This window comes from Zalophus californianus, chromosome 6, assembly GCF_009762305.2.
Source record: "Zalophus californianus isolate mZalCal1 chromosome 6, mZalCal1.pri.v2, whole genome shotgun sequence".
NCBI lineage: Eukaryota > Metazoa > Chordata > Mammalia > Carnivora > Otariidae > Zalophus > Zalophus californianus.
The window spans coordinates 64,778,364-64,800,390 of NC_045600.1; the positions used below are offsets into that span (position 1 = coordinate 64,778,364).

Here is a 22,027-nt window from a genome sequence, read left to right on the forward strand (position 1 = left end):
TGAGGGATTGGATAGCTTTATGAAACTTGTGATAAATGAACGCATCGAGATGGCAGTCAGTGGGCAACAGAACAATACAAGAAGGTGGTAATATGAGGAAATAGTATCATCATATTTAAGCCTTGGAACAAGTATAAACAAAGGCTTGTTCACCACAGCAATCAATTGCTTCTACCTGTCTCCTCTCCAATAAGCCAGTTTTACGATGATATGAAATTCGGGGCTGCAAATATTTTCATATTAAACTTCTTTATTAAATACATTTTTGTAATAGTAAAAAAATTCTGCAGAAAAAAGGTATAATAGATGAACTAAGAACAGCAAAATCTTTTTTTTAAAGATTTTTTTTTTTTTTTGACAGAGAGAGAGAGAGAGAGAGAGAGAGAGAGTGAGAGAGGGAACAGAAGCAGGGGGAGTGGGAGAGGGAGAAGCAGGATCTCTGCCAAGCAGGGATCCCGATGTGGGGCTCGATCCCAGGACCCTGGGATCATGACCTGAGCTGAAGGCAGATGCTTAACGACCGAGCCACCCAGGCACCTCAGAACAGCAAAATCTTTTTTTTTTTTTTTTAAGATTTTATTTATTTTTTGACAGAGACACAGAGAGAGAGGGAACACAAGCAGGGGGAGTAGGAGGGGGAGAAGCAAGTTTCCTGCTGAGCAGGGAGCCCAATGCAGGGCTCAGGGCTCTATCCCAGGACCCTGGGATCATGACCTGAGCCGAAGGCAGATGCTTAACCAACTGAGCCACCCAGGCGCCCCAGAACAGCAAAATCTTGATAACTGTTACAAGTGTAGTTCATAAGACTTTGTTTCTATATTTGCATGATTGAATTTTTTTTAAGATTTTATTTTTAAGTCATCCCTACACCCAACAGGGGGCTCGAATTTACAACCCTGAGATCAAGAGTTGCATGCCCTATCGACTGAGCCAGCCAGGCGCCCCCATGATTGAAATTTTTCAAAATAAAAAGTTAAATAGAAAAAGTCTATGCACAGCATGATTTAGAATATCCAATTACTATATTAAAACCTATGAAACAAAAGGAGCAAAGGAGAATAGGATTTATTTTAAAATGCTCTAAAGAATTCTTCAATCTTTTTTTGTGGGGTAGTCGTCATGTTCTTCAGGTAAGTCTATTAATAGAAAGACAAAACCATCATTTAAAAACATGTTGTTATAAAAAAAAAAAAACCACACAAGTTTTTGTGAATTTTTGCCAAATTTAAAACATTCTCCACAGAGAACAGTCTCTAGCATAGATTTCCTAGGGAAAGAGTCTGTGTCTGGTATCATTCTTTTGAACATTCTCCACTGTTGCTCTAACAAGAGACAAATCACATTTCCAAGATTGTTAAATTATTACCTAGGAAAGTTTTGGCAATTTCCCATTCAGTCACATTTTCCAGTCATTTGGTTCTCATATTTATGGACCTGGTTGTTCACTTTTGGCCAACGTCCAGGAGGGACTCTGCTTCAGGCAATTTTTTTCCCCTTCAATTGTGACATCTTTGTGAGTTAGCTATTTATTACACAATACTATCAAAGCATACTGCTTTCTGACTCATATTACCCAGAAGACAATTCAGGAATGAACTTGGACTAGAATTTTATATAGTATGCTGAGTTTCCTAAAGATTTTGGTACCTATTTTTCTATAACCTTTGAAGGTCCTTTTCCTTTTTTTTTCCACACAACATATTATTTGAATAGTTCAAGTGCCCTGCATGTATTTCTACAATTTTCTTAGCCACAGGCAACTGCTGTAATGAGAAGTAGATATCCGATCTTAGTTGGCAGGTTAAACCATGGTGTAGGGCAAGGCTGTCTCCTTTTCTGTTCTATCTGCATTACACGGTTCGCTCCTTTGGCTGTTTTGCCAGGGCTTCTCAAAGATCTTCCTCCTTTGTTCTCTATATTTATAAATGTAAACACTACATAAACACTACAAAATTTCCCCAAGTGACTAAATCACCCGCAAATCGCCTAAAAATGACTTCAAAAGTGCAAATGAACAAGAGATAGTGATACTGAGCCACTGATAGGATAGTAGGAGGAATAGTGAAGGGAGACTGTGTTTCCAAATAAACATATACACTCACTGATACGAGTAGGACCCACTTCCTATTTTACTAAGGGCCTGAGGGGTGACCAGAACTCTTATCTCAGCTTCCTCATCTCCCCATGGAGATAATTGTACCTGTTGCAACCTTTCCACATGATGCAAAAAGATGACTAGATCAGTGTTTGTGAACCAGTTTGAGCTCTTTGTTAGAATGATGTCAGGTTTATAGTCAGCAAGGTGTAAAACTGGATGTACAGGTGAGTAATTACAGGGAGTGATTCAGTTCTCAAAGGCAGGGTCAAAACTCTTTGTACATCAGGTATTGCAATAACTGGGAAGAAGACATCTTAGTGTTAACTACTCCTGACTTATTTAAAAGCCTGGAATTCTTTTTTTTCTTTTTTTTCAAAGATTTTATTTATTTAATTGACAGAGAGAGAGAGAGAGACAGAAAGAGAGGGAACACAAGCAGGGGGAGTGGGAGAGGGAGAAGCAGGCTTCCCGCCGAGCAGGGAGCCCGATGCGGGGCTCGATCCCAGGACCCTGGGATCATGACCCGAGCCGAAGGCAGTCACTTAACCAACTGAGCCACCCAGGCGCCCCTAAAAGCCTGGAATTCTTTAACATACCTCTACTGATATAACATACTAACATCAAATATGACAAATCCCTTTTTGGTCAGATAGAATAAGCACACAGGTGTCTAAGGTTAGCTAACAGGAAAGGGAAAAAAACCCTAAAATTCTAAATTTATATTTAATGTGAACAGGTACTCTTGAAGATCATCAGCAGTATACCGAAACTAAGAGAATCAATGGGAGAGGAGGAGCGATGAACAGGACTGATGAAAAGATAGAACAAACAGGAAGTTTCAAAGGTACACTGAAGAGAGGAAATGACTCAGCCATGGTTCCAGGAGGGAGTTCCAGTTAGGTGAGTTGTAGGTGATAATACTACCTGGGAAAGCTCATTACATACAAAGGACAAGATTCTAGAAGCTCACTGCAGAGTGTCCTCAGGAGTCATGGACACAAAGTACAATGACAATAATGTAAAAAATATTCTCACAGAGGAGAAAATCTTGGCATCTTTCTCTTTTAATACTTAGGGTAAAAAGTCAATTATAAAAAACAAAAACAAAATAAAAAGAACTCAGGGTGGTTTCGGTCACTGAACCTTGAAATGGCTGGTATAATGGCAGCAAAAACTAATACTACAAAAAAATTGAGGTGAAGAAAAAATATACCTATTATTCTAGTCTAAATTTCAGTTATTCATCATTTTGTAGAGACTGCACTATAACAGACACTGGGGGTACAGTTGCAAATAAGAGGGGTATGGGTCCTACCTCTCTAACAGGCTGCAAGGCTGCAGATACATGGCTGTGATCTGTGAAGAACATGGCCAAGGATTGCATTATTGGCATTTATAAAACCATGGTGAAAGTGAGTGCAGACATGCTCAAATGGAATTCTTCAAATAGGGAGTACTTCAATTTTTTTTTTAAAGATTTTATTTATTTATTTGAGAGAGAGAGAGAGAGGCAGAAGGAGAGGGAAAAGCAGGGTCCTCACTGAGCAGGAAGCCTGATGTAGGGCTTGATCCCAAGACCCTGGGATCATGACCCGAGTCGAAGGCAGAGAATACTCAAACTGAGTTTTGAATGAAGAAGGGAAGGAAAGCCAATGGGGTAGAGCATGTGCTAAATTCTCATGAAATGAAACAGCATTATGCTCTTGAGGAACCAAAATCAGTGCAGCTTGCCTGGAGAGAAGAATGGATGCCATATTGGTGTGATGGTAGACTAGGCGATAGGGAGGATCTAGAACGTGAAGGATCTTTATATGCTATGCTAAAATTGGGGCTTTATTCTAAATCTGGTGATCACCAAAATATTTTTTTAAAGATTAATTTATTAGAGAGAGGGAGAGAGAACACATAGGGGGAGGCACAGAGGGAGAGACAATCTCCAGCAGACTCTGTACAGTGTGCAGAGCTCCACATGGGCTAAATCTCACGACCCTGAGATCATGACCTGAGCCCAAACCAAGAGTTGAACGTTTAACTGACTGGGCCACCCAGGCCTCCCATCACTAAAATATTTTAAGCAAGGAACAATAGAATCAGATCTGCCTTTTGAAGATCACTCTGGCATCAGTGGTAGCAGGAGGTGGGGGAACAAGTAAGGTGGGAAGGTTTAAACTAACACAACAATAAAGATAATGGAATAGATATGATATAGGTAAGGAATAGAAATGAAATATGTACTGAGAAAGGGATTGGATGTGGGGGTGAGTGAAAGGCAGGTACTACAATGACTGCCAGCTCTCAGGTCTGGATGTAGTGCTGCTTAATAAGATAGGTAATAGAAGAGAAACAGAGTGTTTTTTTGAAGGTGGGTGGGGAGGAAAATAGAAGGATTATCAATCTAGTTTTACTTGAGCTTGAGGTACCAGTGGGAAATATAAGTACACATGTTCTTCTTTTTTTGATGCCAACATAACAGAGATCAATTACACCTGCTCAAACATGTTTCTTGGAGACACATTTTGGAACTTTTTATGTGCTATCAGGCCCCTTAAAAGGGTTTAAAGCAGGTTGTATGTTGGTCAGTATAAAATGGAAAAATAGGGGGCACCTGGGTGGCTCAGTCGTTAAGCGTCTGGCTTCGGCTCAAGTCATGATCCCAGAGTCCTGGGATCGAGCCCCACATCCAGCTCCCTGCTCCACGGGAAGCCTGCCTCTCCCTCTCCCACTCCCCCTGCTTGTGTTCCCTCTCTTGCTGTGTGTGTCTCTGTCAAATAAATAAATAAAAATCTTAAAAAAATAAACAAAATGGAAAAAGAGTACTTAATAATATGGAGAAACAGTTCCTAATAATATGTGACCTAAGATCTCATTTCATATACAAATAAAATATGGCAGCATGGGTAACACGTCCAATCTGCTCTCCATTAAACATAATAATAGTAAAGCAGACATGTTAAAATAAGATGTACTATTTTTATCTTTTTGAAATTATACCTTGAGTGGTCTTGTATATCACATAGTGAAAACTTTATTGGTAGTAGAGAAGAAAAAAAATTAATGCAATCAATTATATGTGCAATTTTCCTGCATGGCTGTAATTATTGAACCTTTTTTCCTTATTATATTGTTAAACATTTTTGTCCTATTTTTCAAACAAGTGGTTATTAGCTATATTAACTTTCTTTAGAAACGTACTAGTTCATTAAGAATGTTTCTTGGCAACCTAGGGCGCCTGGGTGGCTCAAATGGTTAAGCATCTGCCTTCGGCTCAGGTCACGATCCTGGGGTCCTGGGATCGAATCCCGCATCGGGCTCCCTGCTCCTTGGGAGCCTGTTTCTCCCTCTGCTTCTCTCTCTCTCTCTCTCTCCCCCTCTGTCTCTCATGAATAAACAAATAAAATCTTAAAAAATATATATATAAAAAAAGAATGTTTCTTGGCAACCTAAGCACATAAAAAGACACACTATGGTACTTAAAAGATTAAACGTGTCTTTTAGTGTATATTATATTCATTCAAACACCATTTAATGACCCAGGAAAACATCTTTGCAGCTGTTCATCTAGGATTTTACGTTGTATTCACGATGCTTTTATTTTCTGTTTCCATCAAAAGATTCTGCTATGAATCCTATTTGTGAGCCCATTCATTCTAAAACACCGAATTGTTAGTCTAACAAGTCTCCTTCAAAGGTATCTTTCTCTCTTCGCACCATTGCCAAGATCTAAAGTTTTTCACTTTCCCTTTTCCCAAGAAAAAATGAAAACATTCACTCCTGCTCCAACTGCCCCCCCCCCCCCAAACAACCCACTCCAGAAGAGTAAAGAAGAGGGGAGGCAAAGTGGAACAAGCTGAGACCGGCAACGGAGAGCACAGAATAAGGACCGAAGTCCGGGCTTGAAACGGAGACCGGGGATCAGCCACCAATGTCCGGATCTGGGCAATATGCCAAAAGAGAACATCCCCAAAGCCTCAGGAGTTGACTCGTGCTAAGAAACCAGCGAAAGAGCGAGTGACAAGCAGAGAAAGAGGCCCGACCCTCTGGGACATCCTGAAACACGCAAGGAATGCGAAAGAAACGTCAGGAATCCGGGACCGGCTGCGGCCGGCCGGAGCGCCCAGCCTGGTTAAAACAGCTCAGAAGGGAGGCATGCTGCTGAGACCCTTGCATGGGGAACGGCGTTCGTGGGGTTGGTGACTGAGCAAGGAGAACTGATTGTTGGGAGCTAAAGACCGACCGGCTCCCAAAAGTTAAGAGTCGGTGGGCCACGGTCCAGTAACCGCAGCGAGACACCCGGAGCAAGTTGGAAGGAGGGCCTAGGGGCGGGGCCAGAAAGCCAACCCCGCCTCAAGTACCCTTACTGAGTCCTCAGTACGCCTGCGTATGGTGAGGCCGCACTCTATTTGGCTGCTAGGCGTGCGGCGGCAGCGGCGTTCTCTACCCGGCATGCTGCGCGGGAGTGACGGCCCTACGTCTATCCCCTTCCCAACCCTGCCCCCTTTCCCCCCCTCCCAACGCGGCCCCCCCTTCCCTAAAGTGAGTGAGTGAGACGGGCAGATGGAGGAGGGACTGTAATGGCGGCGACCGGCAGCTCCCTGCTCTGACCCACGGCAAGCATACAGCAACGACCCCCTCGTCGCCCCTCTTCCTGCCGGCCTTCGCCCCGCCGCCAGCGCGGGGCCACCCTCCCCGGCCCTTCCCCCAGCCGTCGGCTTCTCGCCCTGCGCCCCGGCCGGGGCCCCACACACAATGGACGAGCTCGCCGGAGGCGGTGGTGGAGGCCCGGGGATGGCGGCCCCTCCAAGGCAGCAGCAGGGACCTGGGGGGAACATGAGCCTTTCGCCAGGGGGGAATGGAGCGGCGGGCGGCGGGGGTCCTCCAGCCGCCGAGGGAGCGGGTCCCGCAGCAGGCCCGGAGCTGTCCCGGCCGCAGCAGTACACTATCCCGGGGATCCTGCACTACATCCAGCACGAGTGGGCTCGGTTCGAGATGGAGCGGGCGCACTGGGAGGTGGAGCGGGCCGAACTGCAGGTACCTCGCTGGGGTCGGTGTGCGGGACAGCTGCGGCGACAGGGTTCCCGGCCGGGGGGGTGGGGCCGGGACTCCCCTCTGTCGGAGCCCCGGGCCTTGAGGGCCGAGGGGAACCTACCTGTGCAGCTCTGGGGGCGATAGTCCTGCCTGCGGTTCTGGCGACGGCTCTTCCGTGAGCCCCCCTCCCCCTTTCCCGCAGAAGCTTGTTCCCCAACCCTTAGTAGCTGCGCGGTGCGGGCTTCCTTGGGGCAGCCATTTTGACTTTTAGTATGGCGTCTGCGGGGGCTCCTCTGGAGGCGGCCTGCTGGGCCTCCGGGGCTTGGGGCTAAACTCTCTGTGGGAGCGTCCGGCGTGGGGTTATTGGGCATTAAGCCTACTTTTGATTGTGCCTGTTGAGATGGAGAGCCAGAGGAGAGGGTCTGGGATGGGCATTTTATTACGTTTTCCCTCATCACCCCCCCCATCCGATTTGGCATTTTTGGCCACCTCTCTCGGAGTTGGTACGCACTTGCCCCTTGACAGCCACGCTTCTTTGCAGGGCTGCTACCAAGCATAATGTCTTGCTGCTCACTTGTGAAGTTTTCATTTCCTACCGCCAACTTTAAGTACCTTCTTACCTGGGATGCTGCCTTAGTCACTTAGGTTCTCTTTCAGTTCTTCCTAAGCGACTGACTCATCAGTGCTTCTCTAAATTGAAATTTTCTTTTTAGAGTACCCTTCACTGGGCTTCCAGCCCTTTCTTTATCCGTAAAAGGCTAAACCAGAGTATCTGTGCTGTATTTATGAAACGACTGAGGAAAGATTTCATATTAGCTTGAAGTAAAACGTACTTGTCTCGCGTTACTGACTCGGGAAGCAAAGTTAAATATCCTCAGAACCCTTTATAATTGGGCCTTATTTGATCTTTTTAAGGTGAAACTTTGATAAGCTGATTTACCTAACTTTTGGAAGGTGTTGGTAGTTGAAGAGCTCATATCTTGGATTTCAGAATGGCTACATCTTTTTAAGAGGATTGTTCAACTCTTGGGTATTTGTGTTTATTTTTAAATCCCTTTCCAGGGCAAATTTAGGCTTAGAAGACAAGAGCATGCATCCAAATAGTGTCCCACCTGTTCTTCACACTGGTATATATTTAGAATGTAAGCAATAGTGTTCGCTGATATATGTATGTCATATATGCCTATGGTGAGTAATTGGGAAAATAGTGTTGCAAGAAGGAAGATTGGATTAACTTGGGGTGTCTTCAAGCCAATATATACCTTATTTAAAAAAGATTTTATTTATTTAGCAGAGAGAGACACAGCAAGAGCGGGAACACAAGCTCGGGGAGTGGGAGAGGGGGAGAAGCGGGCTTCCTGCGGAGACCATGACCTGAGCCAAAGGCAGTCGCTTAACGACTGAGCCACCCAGGCACCCCTCAAATATATATACTTTAGTTTAATTTTGAATTAGGAAACTTTTATTTGATTCTACAAAGTTGGTGAAGCTAAACTTTTAAAAAGTAAGGATGTTTATATATCTTGACACTTAAGTCTTCAAAAAAATTAATTATAAATTATCCCGTTAGTCAATTCAGTGTTTTAGAATTGTGCTTTGATATACTATTGGACTTTTATTTATCTTTTTATTTTTATTTTTTTAAGATTTTATTTATTTGACAGAGAGAGACAGCGAGAGAGGGAACACAGGCAGGGGGAGTGGGAGAGGGAGAAGCAGGCCTCCCACTGAGCAGGGAGCCTGATGCGGGACTCCATCCCAGGACCCTAGGATCACGACCTGAGCCAAAGGCAGACGCCCAACAACTGAGCCACCCAGGCGCCCTATTTTTTTATTTTTTAAAATTTATTAGAGAGAAAGCATGAGCAGGGCAGAGGGAGAGGGAGAAGCAGACTCCCCACTGAGCAAGGAGCCCGATGCAGGACTTGATCCCAGGACTCTGGGATCATGACCTGAGCCAAAGGCAGACACTCAACCGCCTGAGCCACCCAGGTGCCCCACTGTTGGACTTTTTTAAAAAATATAACTTTCAAAAAGCTTGTATCAGAATTGTGTATTGTTTCTTTTAACTTGTGTATAGTCTGTTTTAAAATATCTGGGATTTATAGCGTTCTGTTGATAACTTTTTACTACACCATGTTGCAAACTTAATATTCTGTGTGAATGAAGATAGTAAGACAATTATTTTTAAAAAATTGCATTTATACATGCACTGAGTCTTGTACTAAGTAAATAATACCTCACCAGACAGACCCTGGATAATAGTGTCTTACGACCTTTGCACTGTTGTATGATAGCTTGGATTTTAACACTTTGCAGGTTAACAATGAATTAGTCATTTATAAGCTTCACTAATTTAAGTATCTGAGAAAATGTCTTGTGTCTAAATTAAAATCTATACATTAATGAGGTCTGTATGTCTGCCTTAGCCCCTTCTTTCCCTTATAGTTCTCCTCTCTGCGATTAACAGTGAAATCTTTTAAGGAAGATTCCTTTTGCTTGTTTGCTTTCCAATTGATCTGCTATTGGCATATTAGTTCTGATAAAGCTGTTCTAAGCTTTTTTTGTTTGCTTATTTTTAACAAGTTCTACAGTATTTCTAGACTCTTACTTTTTTCCAGGGATTTTCGTTATTTCATGCTGATTCTTTGAAATGGAATGTTCATGATTCTGTTTGTATGTTTTCTACGTATTTCTCTAAAATATTTTATTGGGGTACTTAGTTAATAGGGTTTCAGGTTTGTTTCTGGAATATTGAATTTGCTTTAGGTACCTTCAGTCTTTAATAAGATTGCTTGTGAGATGCACATTTAAAAATGATGTGTCAAGGGGCGCCTGGCTGGCTCAGTTGGTAGAGCATGCAGCTCTTGATCTCCAGGTTGTAAGTTCGATCCCCACATTGGGTGTAGAGATTATTTAAAAAAAATAAAATCTTAAGGAAAATATATGTGTCAAATAAAAAATTTATTAGGGTTTAAGTGAAGTGTCAGTGGATCTTAACTGTAAACTTTAACTTACTTTTAAGAATGATCACAAATAAGAAAGCTTAAATATTATTGTATACAGCCTTGGGTTACTGTTGATGTGTAGATGAACAGTGACTCAGAAATATTCAGTATTGGGCGCCTGGGTGGCTCAGTCAGTTAAGCGTCTGCCTTTGGCTCAGGTCATGATCCCAGGGTCCTGGGATCGAGTCCCACATCGGGCTCCTTACTCGATAGGGAGCCTGCTTCTCTCCCTCTGCCTGCTCCCCCTGCTTGTGCGCACGCTTTCTCTCTCTCTCTGTCAAATAAATAAGTAAAATATTAAAAAAAAATATTCAGTATTAGAACTGTTTAATAATGAATATGAAGAGGTTAGGGTATACCCAATTTTGATGTAAAATTTCAGTATGGAATCCTATTTTCCCTGGCTTTGGAAAGGATTTTTATTTTTTTATTTTAAGTAGGCTTCACACCCAACTTGGGGCTTGACCTCATGACCCTGAGATCAAGAGTTGCATGCTCTACCAACTAAGCCAGCCAGGCGCCCTTGGAAAGGATTTTAAATTGGAATTTTGCAGTATGGTTCTGTTCTCTGTAAAAGGAATTTTGGGTAAAGATCTGTCTTAGAAACGTGGAACTAAACCAGAGGATCATGTCTTAATGCTTTTATCTTCATGTTGTTAACTTAACCTGGGGCTCAGGTAAAGCTTTAGTAGTGAGGCTCTAGGACAGTGATTCCTAAATGAGAATGCTACTCAGAATCACTTGTAAAACTTTTGAAAATATGCAGGCCTCTGCCTCATCCTCCAGAGATTTGGATTAATTTGGTCTAGGACTTGGAAAAAATGGACTGTTTTTGTGATTTTGGCAATTCACGTTATATAAAAATTATAACTTCCATTTAATTAGCACTACAACCTTATGAGGTAGGTATTGTTCCTATTTTACAGATGAGGAGATAAACTTAGGTGAAATAACTTTGTCAAGGTCACTCACCTATGAAGTGTTACAGTTGAGATTTGAACCCCAGTTTGAATCCAAAGCTTGTGGTCTTATTACCATTCTTGTAACCATTGTATTATATTGTCGTCTTACCATTTTTTGTAGAAATGGAATTTGACTTGTAATTCTTTGTCTACCATTATGTGGCACACTAGGACGTTTCAGCAAAGTTATTGAGCTCGCATTGTGTGCCAGGTCTAGTTTATGTATATTGCAGATATGTCCTATTTTTCTCTGTAGTCGTATGCACTTAGGGTATACACAAAATGCTTGTCAACTATAAAAATATGGCACAGATATTACATAGAAATGTAGTACAGGAGTTTGTGTTCTAAAACTGTTAATTGTTTTTTTTTTTTTTAGATTTTATTTATTTATTCGACAGAGAGAGAGAGAAAGAGACAGAGAAGGAACACAAGCAGGGGAAGTGGGAGAGGGAGAAGCAGTCTTCCTGCCGAGCAGGGGGCCCGATGCGGGGCTCAGTCCCAGGACCCTGGGATCATGACATGAGTCGAAGGCAGATGCTTAACAACTGAGCCAGCCAGGCGCCCCCCTAAAACTATTAATTGAACAAATGTAAAAATTTTAATTAGTGTTTTTGTTTGCACACTCTGGCATACTGATTTGTCATAACATGACAGATGTTGCCACCTAAAGACCTTAAAAGATAATTCGCTTAAGCATAACTTGATTTCTTCATTTTTAAGAGGAAAACTAACAGTTTACTCTGCATTATTACAACATTTTTATGAATCTACTGTGAAAATACAAAAGTAAGAACAGTATGGTAATTTTTTGATTTATTTATTAGAGAGAGAGAAAACAAGAAGGGGGAGGGTCAGGGAGAAGTAGGCTCCCCACTGTGGGGAGCTTTATGCGGGGTTCAGTCCTGAGACTGTGGGACTCTGGGATTATGACCTGAGTCGAAGGTAGACACTTAACCAACTGAGCCACCCTCATTGACTGTTTCTTAGAGCAATTTTAGGTTTACAGCAAAATTGAGGAGAAGATACAGACACTTCCCACATAATCTCTCCCCGACCATACCCCTGCTAGCTTGGTGTATTCGTTGTAACCGATGAACCAACGTTGACCCATTATTATCAACCAGAGCCCATAGTTTACATTAAGGTTCACCCTTTGTCTTGTATGTTCTTTTTTTTTTTTAAGATTTTAAAGATTTGTTGTTGTTTTTGTTGTTTTTAAAGATTGATTTATTTGAGAGGGAGAGAGAGTGCCCGAGGGAGCTCGAGCACCAGCAGGGGGAGGGGCAGGGGGGCAGCGGACTTCCCACTGAGCAGGGAGCCCAATGCAGGCTGGAACCTGATAGTCTAGAATCATGACCTGAGCCAAAGGCAGACGCTTAACCGACTGAGCCACCCAGGTGCCCCTGTTCTTTGGTTTTTGACAAAAGTATAAGGACTTGTATGTACCTTTATAGCATACAGAATAGTTTTACTGCCCTGAAAATTCCGTGTTCCACCTTTTCTTCCTCCCTCTCCCCAAACCCTAGGAAGCTAGTGTGCTTTCACTGTCTTCCATAGTTTTACTTTCTCCAGAATGTCAGATTGTCCAGAATGAACACTTAGTGTTCATTTAAGGTTCCTTCTTAAATGTCTTTTTGTGGCTTGGTCTTTTTAGTGCTGAATAATATATTCCATTGCACTACATTTATTTGTCCACTTTTTGTTTTTAAGATTTCATTTTTCAGTAATTTCTTCACCCATCGTTGGGCTTGAACTTAAAACCCCGAGATCAAGAGTCACATGCTCCACTGACTGAGCCAGTCAGGTGCTCCTGTGTCCACCTATTGAAGGATGTCATTGCTGTTCCAAGATTTGGCAATTATGGATAAACATTCATGTGCAGATTTTTGTGTGGACCTAAGTTTTCAAGTAGTTTACGTAAATACCAGAGAGCTCGCTTGCTGGATTGTATAATAAGGGTATGTTTAATACTGCCAAACAGTCTTTAAAAGTGCTGTACCTTTTTTGCATTCCCACCAGCAATGAATGAGAGAATTCTTGTGCCACATCCTTGTCAGCATTTGATGTTGTCAGTGTTTTGGATGTTAGCCACTCTAATAGGTTGTAGTGGTATCCTGCTTTAATTTGCAATTCCCTAATATCATAGTCTAGAGCATCTTTTCATATGCTTATTTTTCACTGTATATTTTTGGTGAGGTGTCTGCTCAGATCTTTTACCTGTTTTTAAATTGTATTCTCTATTCTCTTCTTCTTGGCATTTTGTTTTTGAATGGAATGATGTTGGACCAGTGAGTAGCTGTTCAGTAAATAGCAGCCACACTATAACTTAGAACACTTATTACATATTTACCTTAAAATGTTCTTTAATGGCTTAGTCTAAAGGAATAATTGTTTTTTTTTTAAGATTTTATTTATTTATTATAGAGGGGGAGAGAGCACGCACACGCGAGGGAGCACGAGCATGGGGAGAGGGACAGGGAGAAGCAGACACCCCGCTGAGCAGGGAGCCTGACATGGGGCTCGATTGATCCCAGGGCCTGGGATCATGACTTCGGTTGAAGGCAGACGCTTAACCTCCTGAGCCACCCTGGCATTCCCAGGAATGACTAATTGTAATATCACGTTACCTTTGGCTTTACAGCTACCAAAGGTAAAGATTAAATTTATTTTATCTGGAGATACTTGTAAAGTCTCTAATTGTAAGATAGGGAGTCCTGTAGTGCCTCCCAAACCTAGTTAATGATCATAATCACCTGGGATGCTTTAAAAATACAGATTCCCATATTTCATCCCTTGTCATTGTGATTAAGGAGTCTGAGGTGGAATCTTTTGTTTTTAAAATACATACCTAGTAATTCTGATTGTCAGCCAGGTTTGGGAACCAGCGTGATCAAAGGTTATTAATAATTTGTATAATCCATTTTTCTAACTGCTTTCCCTTCAAAATCTTCATTCCTCTATTGATATTTATTAATTTTTTTTGAGATTTTATTTATTTATTTGACAGAGGCAAAGCGAGAGAGGGAACACAAGCAGGGCGAGTGGGAGAGGGAGAAGCAGGCTTCCCACAGAGCAGGGAGCCCGATGGAGGGCTCAATCCCAGGATCCTGGGATCATGACCCAAGCCGAAGGCAGACGCTTAACGACTGAGCCACCCAGGCACCCCTATTTATTTAATTTTTAATGATTTTCGGGGCACCTGGGTGGCTCAGTCATTAAGCATCTGCTTTGGCTCGGGTCATGATCCCGGGGTCCTGGGATCGAGCCCCTTCATCGGGCTCTGCTCGGTGGGAAGCCTGCTTCTCCCTCTTCCACTCCGCCTGCTTGTGTTCCCTCTCTCACTGTCTCTCTCTCTCTCTGTCAAATAAATAAATAAAATCTTTAAAAATGTTTTTTCATTTGACGGGGAGAGAGAGAGAGAGCCCCCTTGTGAGCATGCACAAGCAGGGGGAGAGGGAGAGGGAGAAGCAGGCTTCCCTCGGCTCAGGAAGCCCAATGAAGGGGTTCGATCCCAGAACCCTGGGATCATGACCTGAGCCACCCAGGCGCCCCTTCTATTGATATTTTAAACTTTAGCAATATGTCACTCTCTTTTCTGCACTCAAAGTGACTTGCACTCTGTGTGGCTACATTGTTGCACTTTTATTTTTTATTGTTATTTTCACTTTTCTGCTTTTCCAGTACATTGAAGCTATTTAACAGGAGTTTACTGATTTGGAATATGCTATCAATTGTTGGATTTGATGGAAACATACTGTGGTATTTGATTATATAGATCAAAACTACATGTCCATAAAAGAACTATGAATAATAACATCTAACATTTAATCAGTTTTCTGTGTGCTGGGAATCATTCTAACTTTCATACCATGCCATAGGTACAGTTATTTCCATTTTAGAGAGAAGGAAACATGGGCAATAGGTTAAATAACTTGCTCAACATAAAACAGTGGGTAATGAAGTCAGGAGCTGCTGAGTTACTTTTGAGCAATGTGTTATGCCCTTTTAAATTAATAGCAGTACCTACTGTTCATTTGGACCACCTGAGTGGTAAGGAATTGTAAACAAATGACTAATGGATAGGCTCAGTGTGACAAGATGTAAAAAACTATAACTGAAGCTGTTATAAATTTGTAGTGAAATTTTGGATCATCTTCAGACAGACTTTGTAAAATGGCTTCTAAAATTCTTATTAAGCAGTTTCAGACTTTTTAAAATAAGTAATGCATGGTTCAAAATTAAGTCTCTTAACCATAAGCTTGTCCACCCTTGGTCCCACATTAGCAACTACTTTTATTAGTACTATATGTATTCTTACTTTTTTATTTTTATTTTTTTAAAGATTTTATTTATTTGACAGAGACACAGCGAGAGGGGGAACACAAGCAGGGGGAGTGGGAGAGGGAGAAGCAGGCCTCTCGCTGAGCAGGGAGCCTGATACGGGGCTCGATCCCAGGACCCTGGGACCATGACCCGAGCCGAAGGCAGACGCTCAACGACTGAGCCACCCAGGCGCCCCTTACTTTTTTAATACAAATAGATAAAAGCAAATACACAGTACCCTGTTTTTCACCTTTTTGTTTAACACTTGGAAATCATGCTAAACCTTTTAATAGAGAACATTCTCACTTTTTTCTAACAGCTGCATAATATTCTACCATGGTGGGGACTAGCCATAGTTGATTTAACTACTTTGCCATTGCTGGATGGTTGTGTTAAATTTTCACATAGCATTTGTAGCTATGTTCTTAAATGTGTGAGCAACCAGCCTTGCTGCCTCAAAATAAACTCTGTTGTATTGCTTTCTGTTTTCTTAGAGTTGATTAGCATTTGTAAAATTAAAATTTCATTTAATGCTTTATTTCATGGTTTTCTTTAAAACCTGAATTTAAATTAAGGGTCATGAATATTTTAGCTTTGAAAACTGTTAACCAGAGATTGGTTCATTTAAGGCCTAAGTCTGTTACTGAAATCCTGGCGAATGTAGGAGAAAGGCAAAACAAAGAAAAAGATGAAACAAAAAAAATGGGGTGGGGTGGCTGGAAAGAGGATATAGCTAATGATAAAACAGTGGGTGTAGTAATATCCAACTAACAGTTGTCTCAGATAATAAAATAATTTTAGAGTGGCTTAGACTAACATTTAAAAAGTGGACCAGACTTTGATAAAATTATATTTAAAAGAGGGGTGGGGATAGGGAATGGAATTCTAGAAAATCGGTGCTTGTGAGTTTTTATACTTCACATATATCACTACACATAGGTCATTTTCTCCCTAATCTTTAATATAATTTGTAATTTTAGACTTAATGTTGCTTGTTTTCTCCTTTTAAGATCGTAAACTGAGAGGAGGAATCTACCTTTTTTATTTTTTATTTTTTTATTTAAAAAAAACTCATGTATATACCCAATGTGATGGTAAAGGGCCTGGCACATACTAGTTATTTGCTAAATATTTGTTAAATGAGTGAAATTGAGGCACCTGGCTGGGTCAATCGGTAGAGTATGCGACTCTTGAACACAGGGGTCGTGAGTTTGAGCCCCACGTTGGGTGTAGAGTTTACTTAATTATAATTGAGTGAAGTTGCTTAGGATTCCATTAAGCTGTTAGATATGAGAACACCTGATTGTAATTTTTATAGTACATAAAAGGGGAAAAAAGCCCACAAGATGGAAATAACATCTCAATAGTACATTACTACTCTTCCCTGACCCTCTCCATTTGATACTGGAATGAAACCAAGTTTTTATTTTTATTGTAAGGTATTCAAAATTATTTTTTAAATTTTTTAATTTTTAAAGATTTTATTTATTTATTTATTTGAGAGAGCGCAAGAGAGCACAAGCAGGGGGAGTGGCAGAGGGAGAGGGAGAAGCAGGCTCCCCGCAGAGCAGGGAGCTGGATGCAGGGCTCAGTCCCAGGACCTGGGGATCATGACCTGAGCCCGGAAGGCAGCTGCTTAACCAGCTGAGCCACTCAGGCGCCCCTATGGTAGATACTTTCTTTTGTTAAAATTGATATTTCAGAAATGGATTGTTTATGCCTGTATAGTTACTGATGAAAAATACTTTATCATAAAACAGCAAGTTGAACTTACTAGTTTTTTTCCCCCCCTTAAAGTAAGCTGTATGCCCAATGTGGGGCTTGAACTCATGACCCCAAGATCAAGAGTCACATGCTCTACCAACTGAGCCAGCCAGGTGCCCCTGAACGTACTAGTAATTTTAATGAATTTACATATATATCTTTTTGCCATTTCCTTTTTTTACGGATTTCTTTTTTTTCCTTTTTTAAAGATTTTATTTATTTGTCAGAGAGAGCACAAGGAGGGGGAGCAGCAGGCAGGGAGAAGCAGGCTCCCCACTGAGCAGGGAGCCCAATGTGGGGCTCCATCCCAGGACCTTGGGATCATGACCTGAGCAGAAGGCAGACACTTAACCAACTGAGCCACCCAGGTGTCCCTTTTTTGGATTTCTTTAAAAACTGACAAATACTCTCTCTTAAGATTTTATTTTATGATTAAAACTTTTGTAGTTGCATTTAGTTTTATTTTGTAAGTTTTTATATTAGTTTTTAATGTTTATTGTTGAAATAATGAATTTATATGAAAATCAAGCTACAAGAATGTCAAAGATAGTGACTTTTTTGCTAATTTTACTCTTCCAGTAACAAAACTGCTATCTTTCTGGGTGTGTATCATTTCAGAACTCCCCTCCCCCCCCCTTTTTTTTTTAAGATTTTTAAGTAATCTCTACACCCAATGTGGGGCTCAAACTTACAGCCCCGAGAACAGGAGTCACATGCTCTACTGACTGAGCCTCCAGGTGCCCCCAGAACTTCTTCAACATGTGAAAAATACACAACAGTGATTCTCACCGGGGGGGGGGGGGGGGGGGGGGGGGGGGCAGTTTTGCTCCCATGGGACATTTTTGGTTATCATAGCCAGAGCGGGGGGGGGGGGGGTGGTTATTATTGACATCTAGTGGATAGAGGTCAGGGATATTGTTAAACATGCACAGGATAGTCTTCTGCCCCCCCCCCCATAAAGAAATTATCCAGTCCATAAGTCAGTAATGCTGAGGTTAGAAACTGATACACAGTTTATTTTTAAAGATTTTATTTATTTGACAGAGAGCGAGAGCAGGAACACAAGCAGGGGGAGTGGGAGAGGGAGAAGCAGACTTCCCGCCGAGCAGCGAGTCCAGTGTGGGTCTCCATCCCAGGACCCTGGGATCATGACCTGAGCCGAAGGCAGACGTTTAAGGACTGAGCCACCCAGGCACCCCTGTGTGTGTATTTATATAGATCATCTATCCATTCATGTTCAGTGCCTAGAAAAATGCCTGGTAGTTATATAATTGTTGAGTGAATATATTAATAAACTCATACTAAAATTTATCATAAACATTGTACCATTTCACTATATATAAATCTAATTTCTTAATAGCATGAATTGTTATATTTATGAAATACTGTCATTTCTCAAATTAATTTTGCTGAGAAACACATGAAATACTAGAATGCTTATGACCAAAATAGTTTGGCCTTTACCCATCCTCTCTAGTCCAGCTTTCCAGAAGCAACAACTATCAACTCTTCTGATATTTATTTCCTTTTTTTAAATAATAGAAATATACAGCTATGGTCTCTGACAATATTTTATATTACCTTTTAACTTAAAACACCTTCTATCTCCTTTCACCATATTTTAATGTAATAAAATTAAATCATTAGATTTTACATTATTATTACCATGTAAATAATAAATTGTTAATCAGGTGAATACTGTGAATACTATCCCTTTTGTACATGTTTTGTTTTTCTTGGAGTTATTTGCCTCCTCTTTTTATGTATTTCATTTTCTGTGTATTTATTGCTATTTTCGCAAAAGGTCTTGGAAAGCTGTCAGGGTTTTCAAACTCTCAATGAGAGGGCATCATACGCTTGAGAGAGAGGAGCAGGGAAGATGTCAGTCCCCTTGCTCTGATCTAGACTTGTTCTTAAAATTTGTTACAGAGTGATTATTCTGAAGCTTCTGTGGGCTCTTCCATTTGTTACAAAGTTACTATTCTGAAATTTTTGTCCACTCATCTCCAGTCGGGAGTCTCCCTCCAGATAGGTGCCCCTATCTGTGCATGCTTAAGAGTGAGATATTATAGGGCGCCTGGGTGGCTCAGTCGTTAAGCGTCTGCCTTCGGCTCAGGTCATGATCCTGGGGTCCTGGAATTGAACCCCGCATCAGCCTCCCTGCTTGGCGGGAAGCCTGCTTCTCCCTCTCCACTCCCTCTGCTTGTGTTCCCTCTCTCTCTGTGTCCCTCTCTGTCAAATAAATAAAATCTTAAAAAAGAAGTGAGCTACTATAAGGCTAGATGGTACCTATGAGATTTTTTTACCCCTTAAAACTTATTTTTATTACCATTCTTTAGAAAGGCCTACCTAATATTTATTTTTAAAAGTCATTCATTGATAGTGGCTTTTAATCTGCTTTAGCCTTCCCATAGGTTTGTCTTCTTAAATCTTTAATTGTTTATAATTGGTTCTCTGAGCTTGTAGTTCTCTGACTTCTCCAGCTAACTTCCTGTGCAGACTTCTAATGGTCTCAGATGTCCATCATTGTAATTTTCTGAAGTTTTAGCTATATAAAAAGTAGAATTTATCATTCCTGTGCTACATTTTGTTTTGATCCTACCTGTAGGATTATATTCCATCTTTGCTGAACTTTTTTGGAGCCTGGTATTCTTTAGGTCTTCTGTCAGTTCTTTTCAGAATTCTCTTATATCCTGTATTTTCCATTATCATGTGGTCACTTTCTCCCTAGATTTTTATTACTTCCACTTTACCAGCCTTACATAAACTTTAGGTCCTTGATTCTCCTTTAGTTATTCTTTTAGCCATATTGTATCTTTCTGGTTTGTCATGTCTTTGTGCTCTGTATTGTTTTCACTGTTTCTGGTGTCCTTAAATCCTAGTTTTTGCATACTAGGTTCAATTTATTTATTTGTCTATTTAAGATTTATTTATTTGACAGAGAGTAGGAGAGCACAGGCAAGGGGAGCGGCAGAGGCAGAGGGAGAAGCAGGCTCTCCACCGAGCAGGGAGCCCCATGTGGAGCTCGATCCCAGGCCCCTGGGATCATGACCTGAGCCCAAGACAGATGGTCAACCGACTGAGCCACCCAGGCGCCCCGGTTCAGTTTATTTTTTAAAGTCCCATTCTCAGAGATAATGGGTATCTCAAAGCTTTAGCTTCTGTTGTGCTTTGGTATAAACAAACATATGGCATGAAGTACAGATGATTTAAATTCAGTGTCTAAAAAAGTGGTTTTTTTCTTTAAAAGTAACAGGATATCATTTTTTGCTGTGCTTTAATACATAATATACTATAATTGACTTTTTCCTCCCAATTTTATTTAAAGATATATTTATTTTAGAGAGAGAGAGGGAGTGCATGTGCGAGTGGGGGAAGGAGCAGAGGGGGAGGAGGAGAGAGAATCTTAAGCCGACTCCATGTTGAGCTCAGATTCCCACTGGGAACTTGATCTCCTGACCTTGAGTTGGTTACCTGAGCTGAAACCAAGAGTCAGATGCTTAGCCAACTGAACCATCCAGGCACCCCACCCCGATTTTTAAAATTGTGTTAAAATACAAATATAAATACCATCTTAGCTGGGCGCCTGGGTGGCTCAGGTGGTTAAGTGTCTGCCTTCGGCTTGGGTCATGATCCCAGGGTCCTGGGATCGAGCCCTACATAGGGCTCCCTGCTTGGCGGGGAGCCTGCCTCTCCCTCTGCTGTTCCCCCTTCTTGTGCTCTCTCGCTCTCTCCGTCAAATAAAGAAAATCTTTAAAAAAAATTTATCATCTTAGCTATTTTTATGTATACACTTTAGTACTGGGCAACCATCACTACAGTCCATCTCCAGAACTCTTTTCATCTTGTAAAACTGAAACTCTGTACCCATTAAACGATAACTACCCATTCTCCATCCCTGCAGTTACTGGTAACCCACCTTCCTACCTTCCGTCTCAGTGAATTTGACTACATACGTTATGTAAGTGGAATCATTCAGTATTAGTCTCTTTGTGACTGCTTTATTTTACTTAGCATTATGTCCTCAAGGTTCATCCATGTAGCATATGTCAAAATTTCCTTTTTAAGGCTGAATAATATACCATTGTATATATATGCCACAGTTTGCTTATCCATTCATCTGTTGATGGACACTTGGATTGCACATACCTTTAACTAGTGTGAATGATGCTGCTAAAACATGAGTGTACAAATATATCTTCAAGACTCAGCTTTTATTTCTTTTGGTGTAACTCATTTTTACTTGGTATTAAAATTGATAAATTCAAGGGTACCTGGGTGGCTCAGTTGGTTAAGTGTCTGGCTTCGGCTTGGGTCATAATCCCAGGGTCCTGGGATCGAGCCGCACAACGGGCTTCTTGCTCTGTGGGGAGCCTGCTTCTCCCTCTGACTCCTGCTCCCCCCGCTTGTGTTTTCTCTCTTTGTCAAATAAATAAAATCTTTAGAAAAATTGATAAATTCAGTACTTATAGGGTATACATGTTTTCATTTGATACAGTGTTCTTTTCAAAATCTGAATTCAAGGCGCTTATTTTATTTTGATTTTTTTTTAAAGTTTGAACATTTTTTTAAGTGGTAAGACTGCATGAATTTTTGTGAACAATTTTACATGAAATCATGTGACTGCTGATTTAAGGCAACAGTGCTCAATCAAACCTATCAGAATTTGAATTTGATACAGAAATTTTCAACAGAAGCACGCAAAGCAGCTAGTTGCTGTCTGTAAATCTTCAGCTCTTCCACCTTCCCCTCTAACTCAGCAGATGTCTTTACCTCCTACTTAGCAGAGAAAATAGAAACCCATCAGATGGGAAGTTCTTTATCTTCTTGCTACCAAGTCTACA

At 41.2% G+C, this 22,027-nt stretch overlaps 2 protein-coding genes across 9 annotated transcripts in view; one reads left to right on the forward strand and one right to left on the reverse strand.

Moving 5' to 3' along the window:
* Nucleotides 1-7,996, reverse strand: part of AP4S1 (adaptor related protein complex 4 subunit sigma 1) — a 43,165-nt gene extending 35,169 nt beyond the window's left edge. The window contains exon 1 of one of the 3 annotated variants that reach the window (XM_027569658.2): nucleotides 7,245-7,878. Coding sequence is in view for 1 of the 3 variants with exons in the window: in XM_027569657.2 (XP_027425458.1) it covers nucleotides 7,245-7,680 (436 nt within the window). In the remaining 2 variants the exon portion in view is untranslated. Of the gene's footprint in view, nucleotides 1-7,244 lie in introns of all 3 variants that reach the window. The other 2 variants (XM_027569659.2, XM_027569657.2) reach the window with 2 other exon arrangements.
* Nucleotides 6,463-22,027, forward strand: part of STRN3 (striatin 3) — a 104,892-nt gene continuing 89,327 nt past the window's right edge. Inside the window, exon 1 of one of the 6 annotated variants that reach the window (XM_027569654.2) lies at nucleotides 6,463-6,481. In XM_027569654.2, coding sequence (XP_027425455.1) covers nucleotides 6,479-6,481 — 3 coding nt within the window. In that variant the 5' untranslated portion in view covers nucleotides 6,463-6,478. Of the gene's footprint in view, nucleotides 6,482-6,597; nucleotides 7,127-22,027 lie in introns of those variants that run through there. The other 5 variants (XM_027569655.2, XM_027569651.2, XM_027569650.2 and 2 more) reach the window with 5 other exon arrangements.